We start from the raw sequence: 19,110 nt of genomic DNA, 5'->3' as shown, positions 1-19,110 counted from the left end.
AATCAGTATTTCTGTATCCTTTGGGTAAATACCTAGTACTGCAATTGCTGGCTCATAGGGTAGTTCTATTTTTAACTTTTGAAAGAACCTCCAAAAAAATAAGTAAATAAATAAAAGAACCTCCATACTGTTTTCCAAGTGACTGCACCATTTTTCATTCCCACCGGAAGTGAAAGAGGGTTTCTCTTTCTCCACATCATTGCCAACACCTATTGTTTCTTGTGTTGTTGATATTAGCCATTCTGACAGGTGTGAGATGATATCTCATCCTGTTTTGTTTTGTTTTTTAAAGATTTTATTTATTTATTCCTGAGAGAGAGAGGCAGAGACACAGGCAGAGAGAGAAGCAGGCTCCATGCAGGGAGCCTGACGTGGGACTCGATCCCGGGACTACAGGATCACGCCGTGCCCCGAAGGCAGGCGCTAAACCGCTGCGCCACCCAGGGATCCCCCTCATCCTGGTTTTGCTTTGTATTCCCCTGATGATGGATGATATTGAGCATCTCTTTTTATATGTCTATTAGCCATCTATATGTCTTATTTGGAAAAATGTCTGTTCAATCTTCTACCCATTTCTTAACTGAATTATTTGTTTTTTGGGTGTTGAGTTTGTAATCTTTTTTTTTTTTAAATAGATTTTGGATACTATAACCCTTTGTCAGTTAGGTATTTGCAAATATCTTCTCCCATTCTGTAGGTTGCCTTTTAGTTTTGATTGTTTCCTTCATTTGCAGAAGCTTTTTTTCTTGATGAAGTCCCTGTAGTTCATTTTTGCTTTTGTTTCCCTTGCCTTCAGAGATGTGTCTAGTAATAAGTTGCCATGGCTAATGTCAAAGAAGTTGCTGCCTATGTTCTCCTCTGGGATTTTGATGGTTTCCTATCTCACATTTAGGTCTTTTATCTATTTTGAATTTATCTTTGGGAATGGTGAAAGAGAGTGGTCCAGTTTCATTCTTCTGCATGTTGTTGTCCAGTTCTCCCAACACCACTGTTGAAGAGAGTGTCTTTTCCAGTGGATATTCATTCCTACTTTGTTGAAGATTAGTTGACCATAGAGTCGAGGGTCCATTTTTTGATTCTCTATTCTGTTCCACTGATCTCTGTATCTGTTTTTGTGGCAGTACCACACTGTCTTGATGATTACATGTTTGTAATATAGCTTGAAGTCCAAAATTATGATGCCTCCAGCTTTGCTTTTCTTTTTCAAAATTACTTTGATTATTCATGGTCTTTTATCATTCCACACAGATTTTAGGATTGTTTGTTCCAGCTCTGTGAAAAATGCTGGTGGTATTTTGATAGGGATTGCATTAAATGTATAGATTGCTTTGGGTAGTACAGACATTTTAACAGTAATTGTTCCTCCAATCCATGAGCATGGAATGCTTTCCTATTTCCTTGTTTCATATGTGTTCTATAGGTTTCAGAGTATAGATTTTTTTTTTTTTTACCTCTTTGTTTAAGTTTATCCCTAGGTATCTTTTTTTTTTTAAATTTTTATTTATTTATGATAGTCACACACACAGAGAGAGAGGCAGAGACATAGGCAGAGGGAGAAGCAGGCTCCATGCACCGGGAGCCCGACGTGGGATTCGATCCCAGGTCTCCAGGATCACGCCCTGGGCCAAAGGCAGGCGCTAAACCGCTGCGCCACCCAGGGATCCCTATCCCTAGGTATCTTATGGTTTCAGTGCAATTATAAATGGGATCAATTCCTTGATTTCTCTTTCTGCTGCTTCATTATTGGTGTACGGAAATGCAACAGATTTCTATACATTGGTTTTGTATCCTGTGACTTTGCTGAATTAGTGTATCCATTCTAGCAATTTTTTGGTGGAGTCTTTCAGGTTTTCTATATAGAATATCATGTCCTCTGCAAATAATGAAAGTTTGATATTTTTTTTCCTTTCTGATTTGGATGCCTTTATCTCTTTTTTGTTGTCTGACTGCTGAGGCTAGGACTTCTATTACTATGTTAAATAACAATAGTGAGAGGCGACCATCCTGTTGTGTACCTGACTTTAGAGGAGAAGCTCTCAGTTTTTTCCCACTGAGAATGTTATTAGCTGTAGGTCTTTGTATATGGCCTTTATGATGTTGAGATCTGTTCCCTCTATCCCTGTTTTGTTCAGGATTTTTGTCAAGAATGGATGCTGTATTTTGTCAAATGTTTTTTCTGCATCTTTTGACAGGACCATATGGTTCTTATCCTTTCTTTTATTACTGTGATGTATCATGTTGATTGATTTGTGAATATTGAACAACCCTTGCAACCCAGGAATAAATTCCACTTGGTCATGGTGAATAATTATTTTAATGTAATATTGGAATCAATTTGCTAGTATCTTGTTTAGAATTTTTGCATCCATTTTCATCAGGGAAATTGGCCTGTAATTCTCTTTTTTTTTTTTTAAAGATTTTATTTATTTATTCATGAGAGACAGAGAGAGAGAGAGGCAGAGACACAGGCAGAGGGAGAAGCAGGCTCCATGCAGGGAGCCTGACGTGGGACTCGATCCCGGGTCTCCAGGATCACACCCCGGGGCTGCAGGCGGCACTAAACTGCTGCGCCACCAGGGCTGCCCTGTAATTCTCTTTTTTAGTGGGGTCTTTGTCTGGTTTTGGAATCAAGGTAATACTGGCCTTATAGAATGAGTTTGGAAGTTTTCCTTCCATTTCTATTTTTGGAATAGTTTGAGAAGAATAAATACTAACTATTCCTTAACTGTGTGGTATTTCCCTGGAAGCTATCTGGTCCTGGACTCTTGTTTGTTGGAAGAATTTTGATTACTGATTCAATTTCTTTGCTGCTTATTGGTTCCTATTTCAGTTTTGGTAGTTTATATGTTTCTAGGAATTTATCCATTTCTTCCATCTTGCCCAATTTGTTGACATACAATTTTGCATAAACCTTCATAATTGTTTGTATTTCTGTGGTGTTGATTGTGATCACTCCTCTTTCATTTGTGATTTTATTTATTTGGGTCCTTTCTGTTTTCTTTTTGATAAGTCTGGCTCAGGATCTATTAATTTTATGAAGTCTTTCAAAGAATGAGCTCCTAGTTTCATTGATCTGTTCTATTGTATTTTTTGTTTCTGTATCATTTATTTCTGCTCTAATCTTTATTGTTTCCCTTCTTCTGCTGGCTCTGGCTTTATTTGCTATTCCTTTTGTAGATCTTTTAGTTGTAAGGTTAAGCTGTGTGTTTGAGGCTTTTCTTGCTTCTTGAGGTAGGTCTGTACTGCTATATACGTCCCTCCTAGGAACCCAAAGGTTTTAGGGTGTCATGTTTTCATTTTCATTTGCTTCCATTGTTTTTTAAATTTCTCCTTTAATTTATTGTTAACCTATTCATTCTTTAATAGAATGGGATGTTCTTTAACCTTCAAGTATTTGTGGTCTTTCCAAATTTTTTCTTGTGGTTGACTTGCAAGTTTCATAGCGCTATGGTCTGAAAATATGCATGGTATGATCTCAATACTTTTGTACTAGTTGAAACCTGATTTGGGACCCAGTATATGATCTATTTTGGAGAATGTTCCATGTGCATTCAAAAAGAATGTGTATTCTGTTGCTTTAGGATGAAATGTTCTGATTATATCTGTTAAATTCATCTTGTCCAGTGTGTTATTCGAAGCCACTGTTTCTTTATTAATCTAATGCTTAGATGATCTGTCCATTGCTGTAAGTGAGGTGTTAAAGTCCCCTACTATTATTGTATTGTTAGCAATGAGTTTATTTATGTTTGTTATTAATTGGGAGGCATAAATATTTACAATTGTTGTATCTTCTTGTTGAATAGACCCCTTCTTCATCTCCTGTTACAGTCTTTGGTTTAAAAGCTAGTTTGTCTCATATGTGTATGGCTACTTCAGCTTTCTTTTGGTGTCCATTAGCATGATAAATGATTTTCCATCCCCTCACTTTCATTCTCCAGGTATCTTTAGGTCTAAAATGAGTCTCTTGTGAACCACATATAGTTGGGTCTTTTTTTTTTTTTAACCCATTCTGATACCTCAGGCATATTACTATATCTGTTTTGATTAGACCCCTGGCTGTGACCTCTTCATGTTCCTTCTTTTGGGATGAATTCCTCCATCTTGGCATTTTGGCATTTTGTCTAGGCCTCTGTCTTCTGTATCTTAGGAAAGCCTGTTATGTTTCTTGTTCTTGAGAGTAATGGCTTATATTAAGAAGAGGTCATATAGTGTCCAGGGCCTGGCACTCAGGAAGTGTCTCTGGTGTGTGCTGTGTGCACTCTGCTGTTGTGTTTTTGGCTGCTTTCCTCAGGTCAGGCCTCTGCAGAGTTTCACCTTGCCTGCAGTGGGGTGTGTTTGGATCTTGTCCAGTATGTGATGAGTTTTAAGTAGGTGTGTTTTGTTCAGCTTCTTAAAAGAGACTAAATCCTATTTCCCCTATAACTTAAGCTTTTCAACACTCTATGGTCAGTACACTTGGTATGTGTGGGTGTTTTGTGCTGGTATTCTGGGGGAGGGGCCAGCTTTCTGCTCTCTGACTCTCAGGCACCCTTGCCCTAGTTCAGAAGCACCTGCAGAGCCCAGCAGGGGCAGGGCTTGGTGTAAGTGGCGCAAACCTCCACTCTGGGGCGCTGTGCTGCTCACTGAAGTGCATCTGCAGACTTCACACCTCCTACCTTCCATGATGAGGCCTCTTTTCTCCCTCTAGTGGTGTAATTTGTTCTCTCCGTCCTCAGATAGATTCCCTAGGTGTTCAGAATGATGTGATGTTTATCCAGCTGTGTTTAAGTGACAAGATAAGCATGAGATCCTCCTCTGCCTCTGCCACCTCAACTCTTTCTTCAAGAGCTGAACAGAACCATCCCGAGGTCTCCCGTCTGCGGGCTAGCTCTGAACAAGGCTGTTGTTCATGCTAAATTGAATCACTGTTTTAAGAAAATGGGTATTTCTAAACCTCTACATAGGATACTCTTTTTGCAGAAAGGAAAGAGGGATTTTTGGACATTGCCTCTATCAGAATTGATTCAGGGATCAAGTGCCTACTATTACCCCCCTCTTAATCCAGTCCCTAACTAGCATTCCCTTTGTGTCTGCAGATGGATAAGATTCTATGGATAGCTGGCTCCCAATTCAGGCTTGAAAAGTCCTGACCATCTGAGAGGATCTAAAATCAAATTTGATAGTCTTGATTCTTTCTTGTGCTTATCAATCGCAGGTCGCTTGACTGGTGGACAACAGACAAATGCAATATGATTAATGGAACAGATGGAGATTCTTTTCACCCGTTGATAGACAAAGACGAAATTCTTTATGTCTTCCCATCTGAATTTTGCAGGTAAGAACTTTACAGATAAGTTCTTTGATTGCAAGACCACCAAAAATGTGAGGAATATATGCAGCTACCCTTCATAGGTGTGGACATTTATGCTTCATCAATGATGAATGCCGATAGCATACTGAGACACGCTGTGGGGCAGTGGTTCGCAGCGGGCTCCAGAGCGAGACTGCATTGGTTCATTTGAACACCAGCTCCAACACGTAGTGCTGTGTGACCTTGGGAAAGTTATTCAACCACTTTGTGCCTCACTTTCCTCATTTGTAAAATAAAGACAGAAATAGTTGCCTACCTTGGGAGTTGTTATGAGGACAAATGCATTATTCTTAGTGAAATACTTAGCCCAGGGCCTGTCTACGGTAAACACTCAGTAATGGCTCTTAGTTATTTGATATGCTCTGTCAAGCATGATACTTAACCTGGTCTTCCAGTCAACAGGTAACCTCTACATAGAAGATAAACCAAACTGAGGTCTCTGGTTCAGAGTTCCCTTAGATCATACCTGCTCCCGCCTGCCCTGTAAGCTCTCCCTCCCTCCCACCTGCTCCTGCATGATTATGGCTCCTCTATGGGCAAGAAAGCATCCCACTCTCCATCCTGATTCCCATACCCCCATCAGCCACTGCCCTTTCTCTGCTCTTCACCCTCAAACTGCCTGAATGAATGGCTGATTCACACTGGCTCCAGATCCTCCCTTACTTATCCTGGCAAGCCTTTTTATGAAACTTCTCAAAGTCCCAAGTGACTTAGTTGCATTTGACGCTGTTGATTCAATATCCTGAATAATTGCTGTTCTTTTGGCATTCTGTAGCTCACATAATTGCACCACCTACCCAGTCCAGCCTGCCGGAAATATTGGTGGCATTATACATTTCCCTTCTCTCCTGCATCGAATTTGCTACCAAATCTGCTACTGGATGCTGGGATGCCTTCTCAGAGAGAGCTCTTGCATCTGCCCCCACCTCTCCATCGTTGCTGCCTGTGCCACGGCTCACATCCCTTCCAACTCTCCCACAGAATACCACCGTCCCTGTCCCTCTCTCACTGGCTGCCCTTATCCGTACATATTGTGGAAGGCCAGAAGGAATAGAAAGTGCATTTGAATGCAGTGAGTGAAACCAGGCAACCAAAAGTGCAGTGGGTGGCCTCTTACAAGATCTGGTGCGGAGGAAACATGTTCTTATCTGGCACAACCACTTTTGAAGGGCCACTTGGCAGTGTTCAGTAGAGCCAAAGATGTGCAAACTCCACAGTGCTTCACTATTTTCCTGTGTAAGTTCGCTGGCCTGAAGAACCCTTGCATAGACATATAAGGAGATGTGTACAGAAAAGTTCATTGCAACATGGTTTTAGTAGTGGAATATTGGAAGCAATTTAAATCTCTCTATATATTTTAATTATCATATTATTTTAAAATTTTAATTCCAGTATAGTTAACATACAGTATTAAATTAGTTTTAAGTGTATGATATAGTGATTCAATAATTCTCTATATTACTCAGTGCTCATTTAAGTCTCTATAAAAAGGAGGATATAAATAAATTGTGGTGTATTCATATGATGGAATATTGTATAAGATTTAACATCTGAGAACCAGGGGCACCTGGGTGGCTCAGTCAGTTAAGTGTCTGCCTTCAGCTGAGGTCATGATCCTGGGGTCCTGGGATTGAACCCCATGTCAGGCTCCCTGCTCAGCAGGAAGTCTGCTTCTCCCCCTTCCTCTGCCCCTCCCTCCAGTTTATGCATGCTCACTCTCTCTCTAATAAATAAATAAAATCTTAAAAAATTATAAAATATGAGAACCAGACAATGCAATGTTATCAATCTTAATAATGTCATACTGAATGAAGAAGCAAATTACAGGAAGAGAACATGGTATACTGTTTATATATAACACTTAAAAATAGCAAACCATGCCACATATTGTTTGTGAGTGTGCACATTGGTGAAAGGATAACAGCCTGCAAGGGATGGATAAACCCCAAGTTCAGGATACTGCTTACCTCTGGGGACTCAGAGAAAGGCTAGAATGAGGAGTATGATGTAGGAGCAGTTTTATCTGTAATGTACTTTTTATTTATCTGAGTAGTATTTGTTCTAAAAGGTATTTATAATAGTATTTTTCTGTCTGCCCAAAATATTTTATTTAGAAAATGCTATAGGAGTGGGATGTGAGTACAATGCAGTGTTATTTACAACCCTACAAGAGATGTATCCCACCTCGGGTTCAAGGATGAAGAAGTCAGGCCCAGAAAGCATTTCACTTTGGCCTGCAATGAAGGGCTGAAGTATCACTTGAGACAGTGTGTATGAGAGTGTTGTGTCTATCATTCAGGTGCTATGAAAACACTATTGAGATAAATGGCTGCAATAATAAACATCAAAATAAATCCCCAAATACGGAAACTTTTTATTTGAGAGAAATGGGTATCAAAGTATACATTCAAATCAAATGTCTGGCCAATGCACACTTTTCAAGTGCTTACAAATCTATCTGGCTGAGCCTTTTGCCACCTTTTCTGCTTTTGCTTTGCCTCTGCCTCCCCCTTGCTTCTGCTCTGTCCATACTGGCATGTGTCCATGCTGGGTTAGACAACTCTTTTATTTCTTTCAATTTGAGTCTCTGTCTTCAATGTCATCTTCGTTTCCTATCACACATTTTTTCCCTTGGCCTTGGTTGGCTGTTACTACAGCAGCTACCTCTTAAACATTTTTCATGATAATTCCTCTTCTACATTGAGTGGTGTGAGTTCCTCTCAAGCTTTCTTTTGCATCTTAATTTCCCACTAAACTTAATTTCCCGTAAACTTTAGCCACGTTGTACCTGAACAGTTGTGAACTTACTGGTCTGGGGCCGACTGCACTGACCAGAGCCCACACTGATTTTTCCTTCTTACTTCCTACCAGATCAGTGTATATAACTTTCAGTGACTTCAAGAGTGTGCAGGGACTGCCTGCCTTTCGGTATAAAGTGCCTGGAGAAGTATTAGCCAATACCTCAGACAATGCCGGCTTCTGTGTGCCTAAGGGAAACTGCCTGGGCTCAGGAGTTTTGAATATCAGCATCTGCAAGAATGGTAAGAGCTCAGGGAAGGGACATGATTCTGTGTGTCTAGAATGCAGGGTTAGTGTTCTTCAACAAAGAATGTTGTCAACCCAAATGAAATAGTGATTCTGACTTTTCACAAATAATATTTCACAATATGGCTATTAAATGGTAAAAGATTACTGGCTTCTCTGTATTGCTTGTTTTTTTAAAATTGAAGGTATGCTTGACACATAACATTATATTAGTTTCTGGTATACAATATAACAATTCAATATTTGTATATATTGTAAAATGATCACTGCAATAAGTCTGGTTAACATCTGTCACCATACCTAGTTATAAAAAAGATGTTTTTCTTGTGATGAAGACTTTGAAGATCTATTCTCTTAGCATCTTGTAAATATGCAATATATTATTATTAACTATATTACATCCCTGTAACATTTATAACTGGAAATATGCACCTATTGACCCCTTTCAGCCATTTCTCCCACCCTAACCCTGCCACTTCTAGAACCACTGATCTGTTCTCTGTCTATGAGCTTGATTTATTGTTGCTATTGTTTTTAAATTCTACATGTAACTGAGATCATAGGTATTTGTCTTTGTCTGACTCATTTCACTTAGCGTAATGCCCTCAAGATCCATCCCTGTTGCTGCACATGGCAAGATTTCATGCTTTAAAAAAAAAAAAAAAAAGATTTCATGCTTTTTTATGGCTGAATAGTTCCACCGTGTCTGTATGTGTGTGCACATATATATGCACCACAACTTATTTATTAATTCATCCACTGATGGACAGTTAGGTTATTTCCGTATCTTAGTTATTGAAAATAATGCTGCAATGAACATAGGGGTGCATATATCTTTTCAAATTAGTTTTTGGTTTTTGTTTTTTTTGTTTTTTTGTTTTTTTTTGGATAAATACCCAGAAGTGGAATTGCTGGATTGTATGGTGGGTCTATTTTTAATTTTTAAAATATTTTTATTTATAAGAGAGAGAGAGAGGGAGAGTTTGCATGTGAGCAAGAGGAGGGGCAGAGGGACAGGGAGAGAGAGAATCTCAAGCAGACTCTGCCTTGAGCATGGAACCTGACGTAGGGCTCAATCTCATGACTCTGAGATCATGACCTGAGCTGAAATCAAGATTTGAACACTTAAGCAACTGAGCCACCCAGGTGCCCCTATTTTTAATTTTTTTGAGAAACCTTTATATTGTTTTCTACAGTAGTGGCACCAATTTACATTCCCATCAACAGTACACAAGGGTTCCCTTTTCTCTGCATCCTCACCAACACCTATTGTTTCTTGTGTTGTTGATTTTAGCTATTCTAACAGGTGTGAAGTAATATCTCATTGTGGCTCTGGTTTGCATTTCCCTGATGATTAATGATGTTGAACATCTTTTCATGAAGCCATTTGCCATTTGTATATCTCCTTTAGAAAAATGTCTACTCAGATCCTCTGCCCATTTTTCAATTGAATTGTTTGGAATTTTTGCTATTTAGTTGCATGAGTTCTTTATATAGTTTGGATATTAACCCCTTACAGTTATATGATTTGCAAATATTTTCTCCCAGTCAGTAGGTTTCATTTTGTTGGTGGTTTCCTTTGTTATGCAAAAGTTTCTTAGTTTCTGTGGTCTCATTTGTTTATTTTTGCTTTTGCTTTTGGAGTGAGATCCAAAAAGTATCACTAATACTGATGTCATGGAGCTTACTGTCTATGCTTTCTTATAGGAGTTTTATGGTTTCAGGTCTCATATTTTAATCTATTTTGAGTGAATTTTTGTGTATGGTACAAGAAAGTGGTCCAGTTTCATTGTTTTGCATGTGGCTGTCCAGTTTTCCCAACACAGTTATTGAAGACTCTGTTCTTGCCTTATGGTATATTCTTGGGTCCTTTGTCATAAATTAATTGACTGAATGTGCATGGGTTTTATATCTGGACTCTATTCTGTTCTACTGACGTGTCTATTTTATGCCAATTCCATACTGTTTTGCCATACCATGGCCTTGTAATATAGTTTGAAATTGGGGAGTGTGATACCTTTAGCTTTGTTTTTCTTTCTTTGTCTCTTATTAAAGTCTCTCTCTCTCTCTTTTTTTTTTTTAAGTCTGTTTTGTCTGATGTAACTCCAGCTATCCCAGATTCCTTTTGATTTCCAATTACATGGAATATCTTCTTCCCTCCATTATGGTCGGTCTGTGCATGTCTTTACATTTGAGATGAAGCTCTTTAGGCAGCATATGGATGGGTCTTGTAATTTTTAAAAAATTTTTATTTATTTATTCATGAGAGACACAGAAAGAGAGGCAGAGATATAGGCAGAGGGAGAAGCAGGCTCCCTGAAGGGAGCCTGATGCAGGACTCAATCCCAAAACCCTGAGATTACCACCTTAGCCAAAGGCAGGAGCTCAACCACTGAACCACCCAGGTGCCCCAATTTATGATGATTTCAAAGCAGAGTTAGTTTTACACCCTGCCGCAGATCTCCGGGTATTTCTGAATGTCTGAGCTGCTCAGGTCCTTTCCGTGAATGAGACAGAATTATTGGTGGCACAACTGGAAAAAGCATTTTCTTCATCTTGAGAACTAATTTTGACAATCACAATTATTCACAATATTCTTACTAGATAGGCATCCAGAGGCCTCTTTTTATAATTGTGGAAACCAGGGCCCAGAGAGGGAAAATGATTTTTATAAAATTTTATCTCTGAGCAAATCCCTGCTAAAACTTAGGTTCTTCTCCTGTTGCTACTGTGATGCTTCTTAGGCTACAATTCCTCTTTGAAGTTTCTTCTGAGGAATTTTGGAACCCATCTTTCCTGAATAAAGTTGCCTTTACCCCCTGAATAAAGTCCTGTGCTAACTTTTGCCCTCTTATCTAATTTGCCTGAAAAAAATCTCCTTTTGGGGTAAGTCTGAGGTCAGCAGTATACCTCCCTATTTTCTGTCTGCTAGGGTAGTGGCTCCTAAATTTGGTCTTGCATGAGAATTGTCTGGAGAGTCATTAAAAATATGTCCTGGGGCCCACCTGCTGGGGCCCCAGAACCTGTATTTTTAACATGAGCTCCAGGTGATTCTCATGAGAATGGTGCCTATACTATTTGGGAACCACTGAGCCACGGTACATGGTACCCCTCCCTAGAGATAAGACCAAAGGTATGTGGGAGCAAGTGCCTGATTCTGACCTGTCCTGCTTTCTTACTAGGTGAGTGGTCCTGAAAGAGTGTCCTGCCCACACAGTCCAGGTACCTCCAGCTCCAGGCACAAGTATAGGCATATTTTTTCTCATTATTTTGTTAACAATCTGCTTCCTCAAGAAGTTGACGTCCTAATCAGCCAAGATTCTGTTTGGCAACTCAATCTCTTGGTACAATCCTTTTCTTCTTGCCTCTTATAGACTCTCAGATATGGACTGAAAAGTGAAACCTTCTGGGATTATCATCCAGTGTTTTGAATTTCCCCAGAGAACCTTTTGGATGGTGGGATGGGTCAGTGTTCTGGAGTCAGTTAGATCTGGGTTTGGTTCATATTCTGTTAGCCCAGTAACCAAGTTGGTTGAGGAGGATCCTTGACCTTAGTTTTCTCATCTGTAATGTGGGGGTGATGATAACTCCCTTGGAAGGTTGTGTGAAGGTTAGAGATTATGTATATAAAACACTGAAGATATGTCTGGCCCTTATCAAGTTCCCAATAAATCTTTAAAAATACATTTTAAAGATCATTTTAGGTCACAAAGAAGGAAAATATGACGTTGTGAAACTGTTTAGTGAACAGTTTCTTCCTAAACAAAACGCATAGATGTAACAGATGATATGTATCTTAAGCCATGGCTGGTAGATGTATAAGCAAATCTAAATTATTTGGCAGTAAGCTAATTTCTCCAAATGTATATTTCCCTGGTAGCAATTATTGGATCCCTCTCTCCTCTTCAATAGCATAATCTAGAATAGGTTTTCTTTAATAACTTGTTTCCCTATTTGCTCTTTTTAACATATAGTGTTATATTAGTTTCAGATGCACAACATAGTGATTTGACTATTCTATATATTAACAGTCACCACAATAAGTGTAGCCACCATCTGTCACCATACAACATTGTTACAATATTATTGACTATATTCCTTATGCTGTGCTATTCATGTCTGTGGCTTATTTATTTCATAACTGGAAGTTTGTACCTCTTAATCCCCTTCACCTATTTCACCCAACTCCCCCAGTCATCACCTACTCTCCAGCAACCACCACATTGTTCCCTGTATTTATGTCTGTTTCTGTTTTGTTTGTTCATTTGTTTTGATTTTTTAGATACCACAAATAAGAAATTATGTGGTATTTGTTTTTCTCTGTCTGACTTATTTCACTTAGCATAATACCCTCTGGGTCCATCCATATTGTCACAAATGGCAAGATCTCATTCTTTTTTATGCCTCAGTAATATTCTATTATATATGGCTACCACATGTTCTTTATCCATTCATCTATTGCTGGCAGTATTGTAAGTAATGCTTCAGTGAACATAGGGGTGCCTGTATCTTTTCAAATTAGTATTTTCATTCTCTTTGGGTAAATACTCAGTAATAGAATTACCAGATTACATGGTATTTCTATTTTTACTTTTTGGAAGAAACGCTACACTATTTTCCACTGTGATGATACCAATTTCCATTCCCATCAACAGTGCACAAGGGTTACTTTTTTCCCACGTTCTCAGCAACATTTGTTATTATAATCTTGTCTTTTTGATACTAGCTATTCCAACAGGTATGATGTGATATCTTCCTGTTGTTTTGGTTTGCATTTCTCTGATGATTAGTGATGTTGAGCAATTTTTTCATGTGTCTGTTAGCCAACTGGATATCTTCTTTGGAGAAATGTCTATGCAGGTCCTCTGCCCATTTTTTCGATATATTATTTATTTTTTTCAGTGTTTAGTTGTATAAGTTCTTCATATATTTTAGATACTAACCCCTTACCAGATAATATTATTTGGAAATATCTTCTCCTGTTTAGTAGGTTGCCTTTTTCTTTTGTTGATAGTCTTTGCGCAAAAGGATTTTGTTCTGGTGTGGTCCCAATAGTTTATTTTTGCTTTTGTTTCCCTTGCCAGAGGAGACATATCTATAAATATGTTGTTAAGTCCAATGTCCAAGAGATTATTGCCTGTTTTTTTCTAAGAGTCTATGGTTTCAGGTCTCATAGTCAGGTCTTTAATCTGTTTTGAGTTTATTTTTGAATATGGCGTAGGAAAGTGGTCCAGTTTCTTTCTTTTTTTTTTTTTTTACATGTAGCTGGCCAGTTTCCCCAACATGATTTATTAAAGAGATTGCCTTTCCCCCCATTGTATGTTCTTGCTTCCTTTGTCATAAATTAATTGACCATGTAAGTGTGGGTTTATTTCTGGCCTTCCTATTCTGTCCTTGATCTCTGTGTCGGCTTTTAAGCCAGTACCATTCTGTTTTGACTAATAAAGCTTTGTAGTATATCTTGAAATCTGGAATTGTGATATCTCCAGCTTTATTCTTTCTCAAGATCACTTTGACCCTTCAGGATCTTTTGTAGATTCTTACAAATTTTAGGACTATTTGTTCTAGTTCTGTGAAGAATACTATTGGTATTTTAACAGGAATTGCATTGATTCTGTAGATTGCTTTGGCTATCATGGACATTCTCTATTTGATTCTTAAAAGAATAGGGAAGAAAATAAAAGAAAAAACAGAGTCTTCATGTGGGCAGACCTTGATCTAGGCAGAGGCTGGGCAGATAGCATGACCAGGCAAAGTCTTAAAAAATTCTGTATCAACATATGCAGGAGAAGAAAGCCTGTCTTAGATAAACCAAGAAAAACAGAAAAGCAGGCAAAAAAAAAAAAAAAAAAAAAAAGTTCTTTCATTGGTAGAGATTTGCAGTTGAAACAGTGCTTTCAGATGATACATCTCTCATTCAATTAGAATTCTGCCTTCATCACCTGATAGCTGGATGTGAACTTCGCTTTCCTCAAGTGCAAAATGAAATTAATAGTTTTAACTTACTAGGGCTGCTGGGAATATTAATTAAAATAATGTGTGTATACCTTTATTTTTCATAGGTGCAGTAAATACTGAAGACTATATAATTTAGCCATGACTTCAATGTATATTGTAGAATAAAATCATGTTAGGGTAAATGAGATGTCAGAAAAAGAAGTATAAATCCCAAACTAGGAGGTGTTGAATGGAATTTTGCCTGTCCCATTCCTCCACGCAAGTCTCCTTACATATAGAATTTCCCCCTTTCTAGGAACCAAGTTTATGGTCAGGAACCTTATATTCATCTTGGACTTTCAAGAACCATATCATTTCTTTCTATTTTCCTCAAAATTCAGGTGCACCCATTATTATATCTTTCCCACACTTCTACGAAGCCGACAAGAAGTTTGTTTCTGCCATAGACGGGATGCGTCCAAATAAGGACTACCATGAGACCTTTGTGGACATTAATCCAGTGAGTACACACATCTTCCTGGTAAAAGCATGCATTTGATTCTGCTTACTCGGTGTTTTCTGGTTTAGCCTGAGCAGTGTTAATGTACTATCTCCCTGCCATATACATATTCAAGTGGAGAAGACTCAGCTCAGTGCATGTGATGCGCAGTCTCACGGCCTGCCTGGCTGAACTCTGTGGCTCTAATACACAGAAACGTCAGCAAACCCGCTTTGACAAAAAAGCACTTCTGAACATTGCATCACTGGAGCAACTGGGCCTGGACCCATGTAACCTGGCAGTGTTCTGTTGCCAGCCTTAGACTTGAACGAACATACCTTCTCCCACTGGCAGACAGATCAGCAAGGCTGAAGACAAACATTCTTTTGCTTACCGCGGGGAAGGTTTGGTTGAAATTTAAATATATGTATTAGCTTCAGTTACTTTTGGCAAACCTCGTTCTACGGGCACTCTTGAGAGTTTATTGTATGAGATGATTAATTTAAAAGGCATTAGAAATACATATGCTTTCATCCTGTTGTCAAAGAGGAGAAAAGCTAAAGCCACGCCAAAAGGAAGGGAATCTCCTTTTACTATAGGAGAGCCTCTCCCTTTAGTAACCGAGTTAAAGGTCAGATACCTTCATTCTTGGGATTTCACATACATGGAAGAGTGAAGCAAAAGCAGTAACAGTGTCGAGCACAGCAATCTATGGCAATTCGCTCTTGTAGCTGAGAAATCAGTGTCTTATCATTTTCTGAAAAAGATCAGGTGTTTTCCCCCTTCTCTCTCTTAACCTTCAGTCTGTTCCTCTTCCTCAGCTGACCTGTGGGCAGGTGTTTGTCCCCGAGGGAGGGCCGGGCAGAGCCCCTAGACCTCAGCGCGGGGATGAGGCGGCCTCAGGGGACACGTAAGGGGATCCGGTAGCAGCAGTTGCTTTCCCGGCTTGGTGGTGGTGGTGGCGGTCCTGACCATACCAGGAACCACACCCTGGCTCAGCGCTCCCTCCTGCCAGGGTCACCTAGGGCTTTCCTGTCTGAAGTGGTGGCACCTTGGGTGCCTGCTAGAAACACCCAATGTCCTGCTTCCCTCCAGACCCACTGAATCCCAATCTGCGTCCCCAAGAGCTCACACGCATACTACAGTTGGAGGAGCACTGGTCTCCCGGGCACCCAGCCCCAGCCGCAATGCTCGCTCTGTCCCGGGGTCAGTTGCCCTTGTCCCATCCACTCTTCCTCTCAGATGTGGCAGCGGCCACCCGAGTTGTGAGCACCACACAGAAATGGTGCTCCACTGAGAAAAACTAATGTTTTCTTTCCGCTTCTCTGGTTTGCAGTTGACAGGAATTATCCTAAGAGCCGCCAAGAGGTTCCAGATCAATGTTTATGTCAAAAAGTTAGACGACTTCATGTAAGTTTGACTTCTCTCATCAGAGGCAGGGGGTGGTTTTGCTGCATTGACTTTCTGGTGGGGTCAACAAGGCAGCATTCAAATAGCTGCCTTGGACTTGGGATTTACTTATTTTATTTTATTTTATTTTATTTTATTTTATTTTATTTTATTAAGATTTTATTTATTTATTCATGAGAGACACACAGAGAGAGGCAGAGACACAGGCAGAGGGAGAAGCGGGCTCCATGCAGGGAGCCTGACGTGGGACTCGATCCTGGGTCTCCAGAATCATACCCCGGGCTGAAGGCAGCACTAAACTGCTGAGCCACCGGGGCTGCCCTACTTATTTTATTTAACCGAACATCCATAGTGTGCTTTCCATGGATCACACACTGCTTTAAGCCTCTTACATGCAGTAGCTGATTTATTCCTCATGGTAACCCTGTGTTAGCCCCATTTGACGGATGAGGAAACCAAGGCATAGACAGGTGACATAAGGCTACAGAGTAGCCTCCACTCTGTGCAGTGCTTCCCTTGCCATGACTCTGGTCACCTCCCTTACCTGGCTTCCTACTGCTCCCACCCAGGGCCAGCCACAGGCTCTCAGTTAAAATAGGCTTCTGAGTCCCACCTCTCCTCCCCGCATGCCATCTAAAAACCACCTCTTAATTAAGAGGACTCAGAAGCCTCAGCCTGTGGCAAGGGAAGCACTGCGTGGAATGGGGAGGAGACACTCTGTAGCCTTAGGGACGCCTGGGTGGTTCAATGGTTGAGTGTCTGCCTTCGGCTCAGGGGTGATCCCAGGGTCTAGGGATCGAGTCCCACGTCGGGCTCCCCACAGGGAAATGGTGCTTCTCCCTCTGCCTGTGTCTCTGCCTCTCTCTCTCTCTCTGTCGCTCATGAATAAATAAAACCTTAGAAAAAGAAAAAGACCTAGAGCCTTAGAATCAAAATGGAATTATGGTCCTGACTCCACTTTTTATTTCTGTTGGCCCTGGACAAATGACTCTGAGCTGTAATTCCCATGTCTTAAACCTGGGACAGGGATGCCTCCCACATGGGACTAGTGTGAGATTTAAATGATATAGTGTCCTCCCAACAGGTGCAGAGCTGGTTCTTGGTTAAGGGCTCTGAGCTCTGATCATACCTAGTGGCCTGGTTACAAAACATTCTGAGGAGGGGTGCCTGGGTGGCTCAGTCAGTTAAGCATCCGATTCTTGATCTTGGCCCAGGTCTTAACCTCAGGGTCGTATGAGTTCAAGCCCCACATTGGGCTCCAGGAACCTACTTAAAAAAAAATTAAAAAACAAAAACCGTTCTGAGGAATGGCAGCATTGTTCTGCTGGCTGCTGGCCATCCCTCTGATAACTCTTGAGAGAATAGTAATCATTTTGATGAATTTGCTTTCAGCGTCTTGTATTTTGATTAAAATGCTTAATATAAATGTGCAACATTTGGAATTGTTAGACTGACAGATTGGAATCTAACTTCTGATTGATAAGTGTTTGCAAAGATAACTCAGAAGTCTTTATAAGTTCTGGGCAATTGAATGAAATAAGTGTGCTGGAATTTTTAAATGAACTTCTCTCTCCAGGGGTACCTGGTGGCTAGTCAGTTAAGTATCTGACTCTGATTTCGGCTCAGGTCATGATCTCAGGGTTGTGGGATGGAGCCCCACATTGGGCTCAGCCCTCAGTGGGGGTCTGCTTGTCATTCTCCCTCCTCTTCTGCCCCTCCCCGTGCTCACACAACTTATCTCTCCGGGCCAGGATGTCTATAAAATAATCTCATATTTTGTCTTTTTATAAATTGCGGTATAATTGACATACATTATATTAGTTTCCAGTATACAATATAATGATTTGATTTTTTTTTTATATATTACAAAACAATCACCACAATAATAATAATAGTTATTATCTGTCACCACAGTAGGCACAGAATTTCTTTCTTGGGATGAGAACTTTTAAGTTCTATTCTCATAGCAACTTTCAGCTATGCATTACAGTACTATTAACTAAAATTGCCATGCTGTACTTCACATCCCTAGGACTTACTTATTTTATAACTCGAAGTTTGTACATTTGGACTCCCTCCATCCATTTTGCCAACCCCCCTACCCCTAACTCTGACAACCAGCAGTCTGTCCTCTGTGTCTGTGAGCTTGGTTTTTTGTTTTGTTTGTTTATTTTAGATTCCACATACAAAGGAGAATATACAGTATTTGTTTTTCTATGTCTGATTCATTTCACTTAGTGTAGCTTCCTCAGGGTCTGTCACAAATGGCAGATTGTGACATTCTTTTTTATGGCTGAATGGTATTCCAGTGTGATTATATGTATATATATATAATGTTTTCTTTATTCATCCATTGATGGACACTTTGGTTGTTTCCATATTTTGGTTATTGGAAAAAATACTGCAGTGAACATAGGGGTGCATATATCTTTTTGAGTTAGTATTTTCATTTTCTTTGGCTAAATATCCGAAAGTGGAAGTGCTGCATCATATTGTAGTTCTGTTTTAATTTTTTTCAGAACCTCCATACGGTTTGCCCTAGTGGCTGCACCAATTTACATTCCCACTAACAGGGCACATCCACATCCTCACCAACACTTACTCCTTTTGCCTTTTGATACTAGCCATTCTTTTTTTTTTTTTTTTTTTAATTTTTTTTAAATTTATTTATGATAGTCACAGAGAGAGAAAGAGAGACAGAGACACAGGCAGAGGGAGAAGCAGGCTCCATGCACCGGGAGCCTGACGTGGGACTCGATCCCGGGTCTCCAGGATTGCGCCCTGGGCCAAAGGCAGGCGCCAAACTGCTGCGCCACCCAGGGATCCCCGATACTAGCCATTCTAACAGGTATAAGGTGATATCTCATTG

At 40.0% G+C, this 19,110-nt stretch overlaps 1 protein-coding gene across 5 annotated transcripts in view; it reads left to right on the top strand.

The window, feature by feature from the left end:
* SCARB2 (scavenger receptor class B member 2) overlaps positions 1 to 19,110 on the top strand; it is a 75,167-nt gene that overhangs the window by 49,508 nt on the left and 6,549 nt on the right. For all 5 annotated transcript variants that reach the window (XM_072810508.1, XM_072810506.1, XM_072810510.1 and 2 more), the window contains 4 exons: positions 5,195 to 5,314; positions 8,222 to 8,391; positions 14,734 to 14,852; positions 16,168 to 16,241. In XM_072810508.1, the coding sequence (XP_072666609.1) occupies positions 5,195 to 5,314; positions 8,222 to 8,391; positions 14,734 to 14,852; positions 16,168 to 16,241 (483 nt within the window). The remainder of the gene's footprint in view (positions 1 to 5,194; positions 5,315 to 8,221; positions 8,392 to 14,733; positions 14,853 to 16,167; positions 16,242 to 19,110) is intronic.

This window comes from Canis lupus, chromosome 33 (assembly GCF_048164855.1).
Source record: "Canis lupus baileyi chromosome 33, mCanLup2.hap1, whole genome shotgun sequence".
Taxonomy (NCBI): domain Eukaryota; kingdom Metazoa; phylum Chordata; class Mammalia; order Carnivora; family Canidae; genus Canis; species Canis lupus.
Note: the sequence above shows the minus strand (reverse complement) of the source record. Positions and strands in the feature narration are given on the sequence as shown.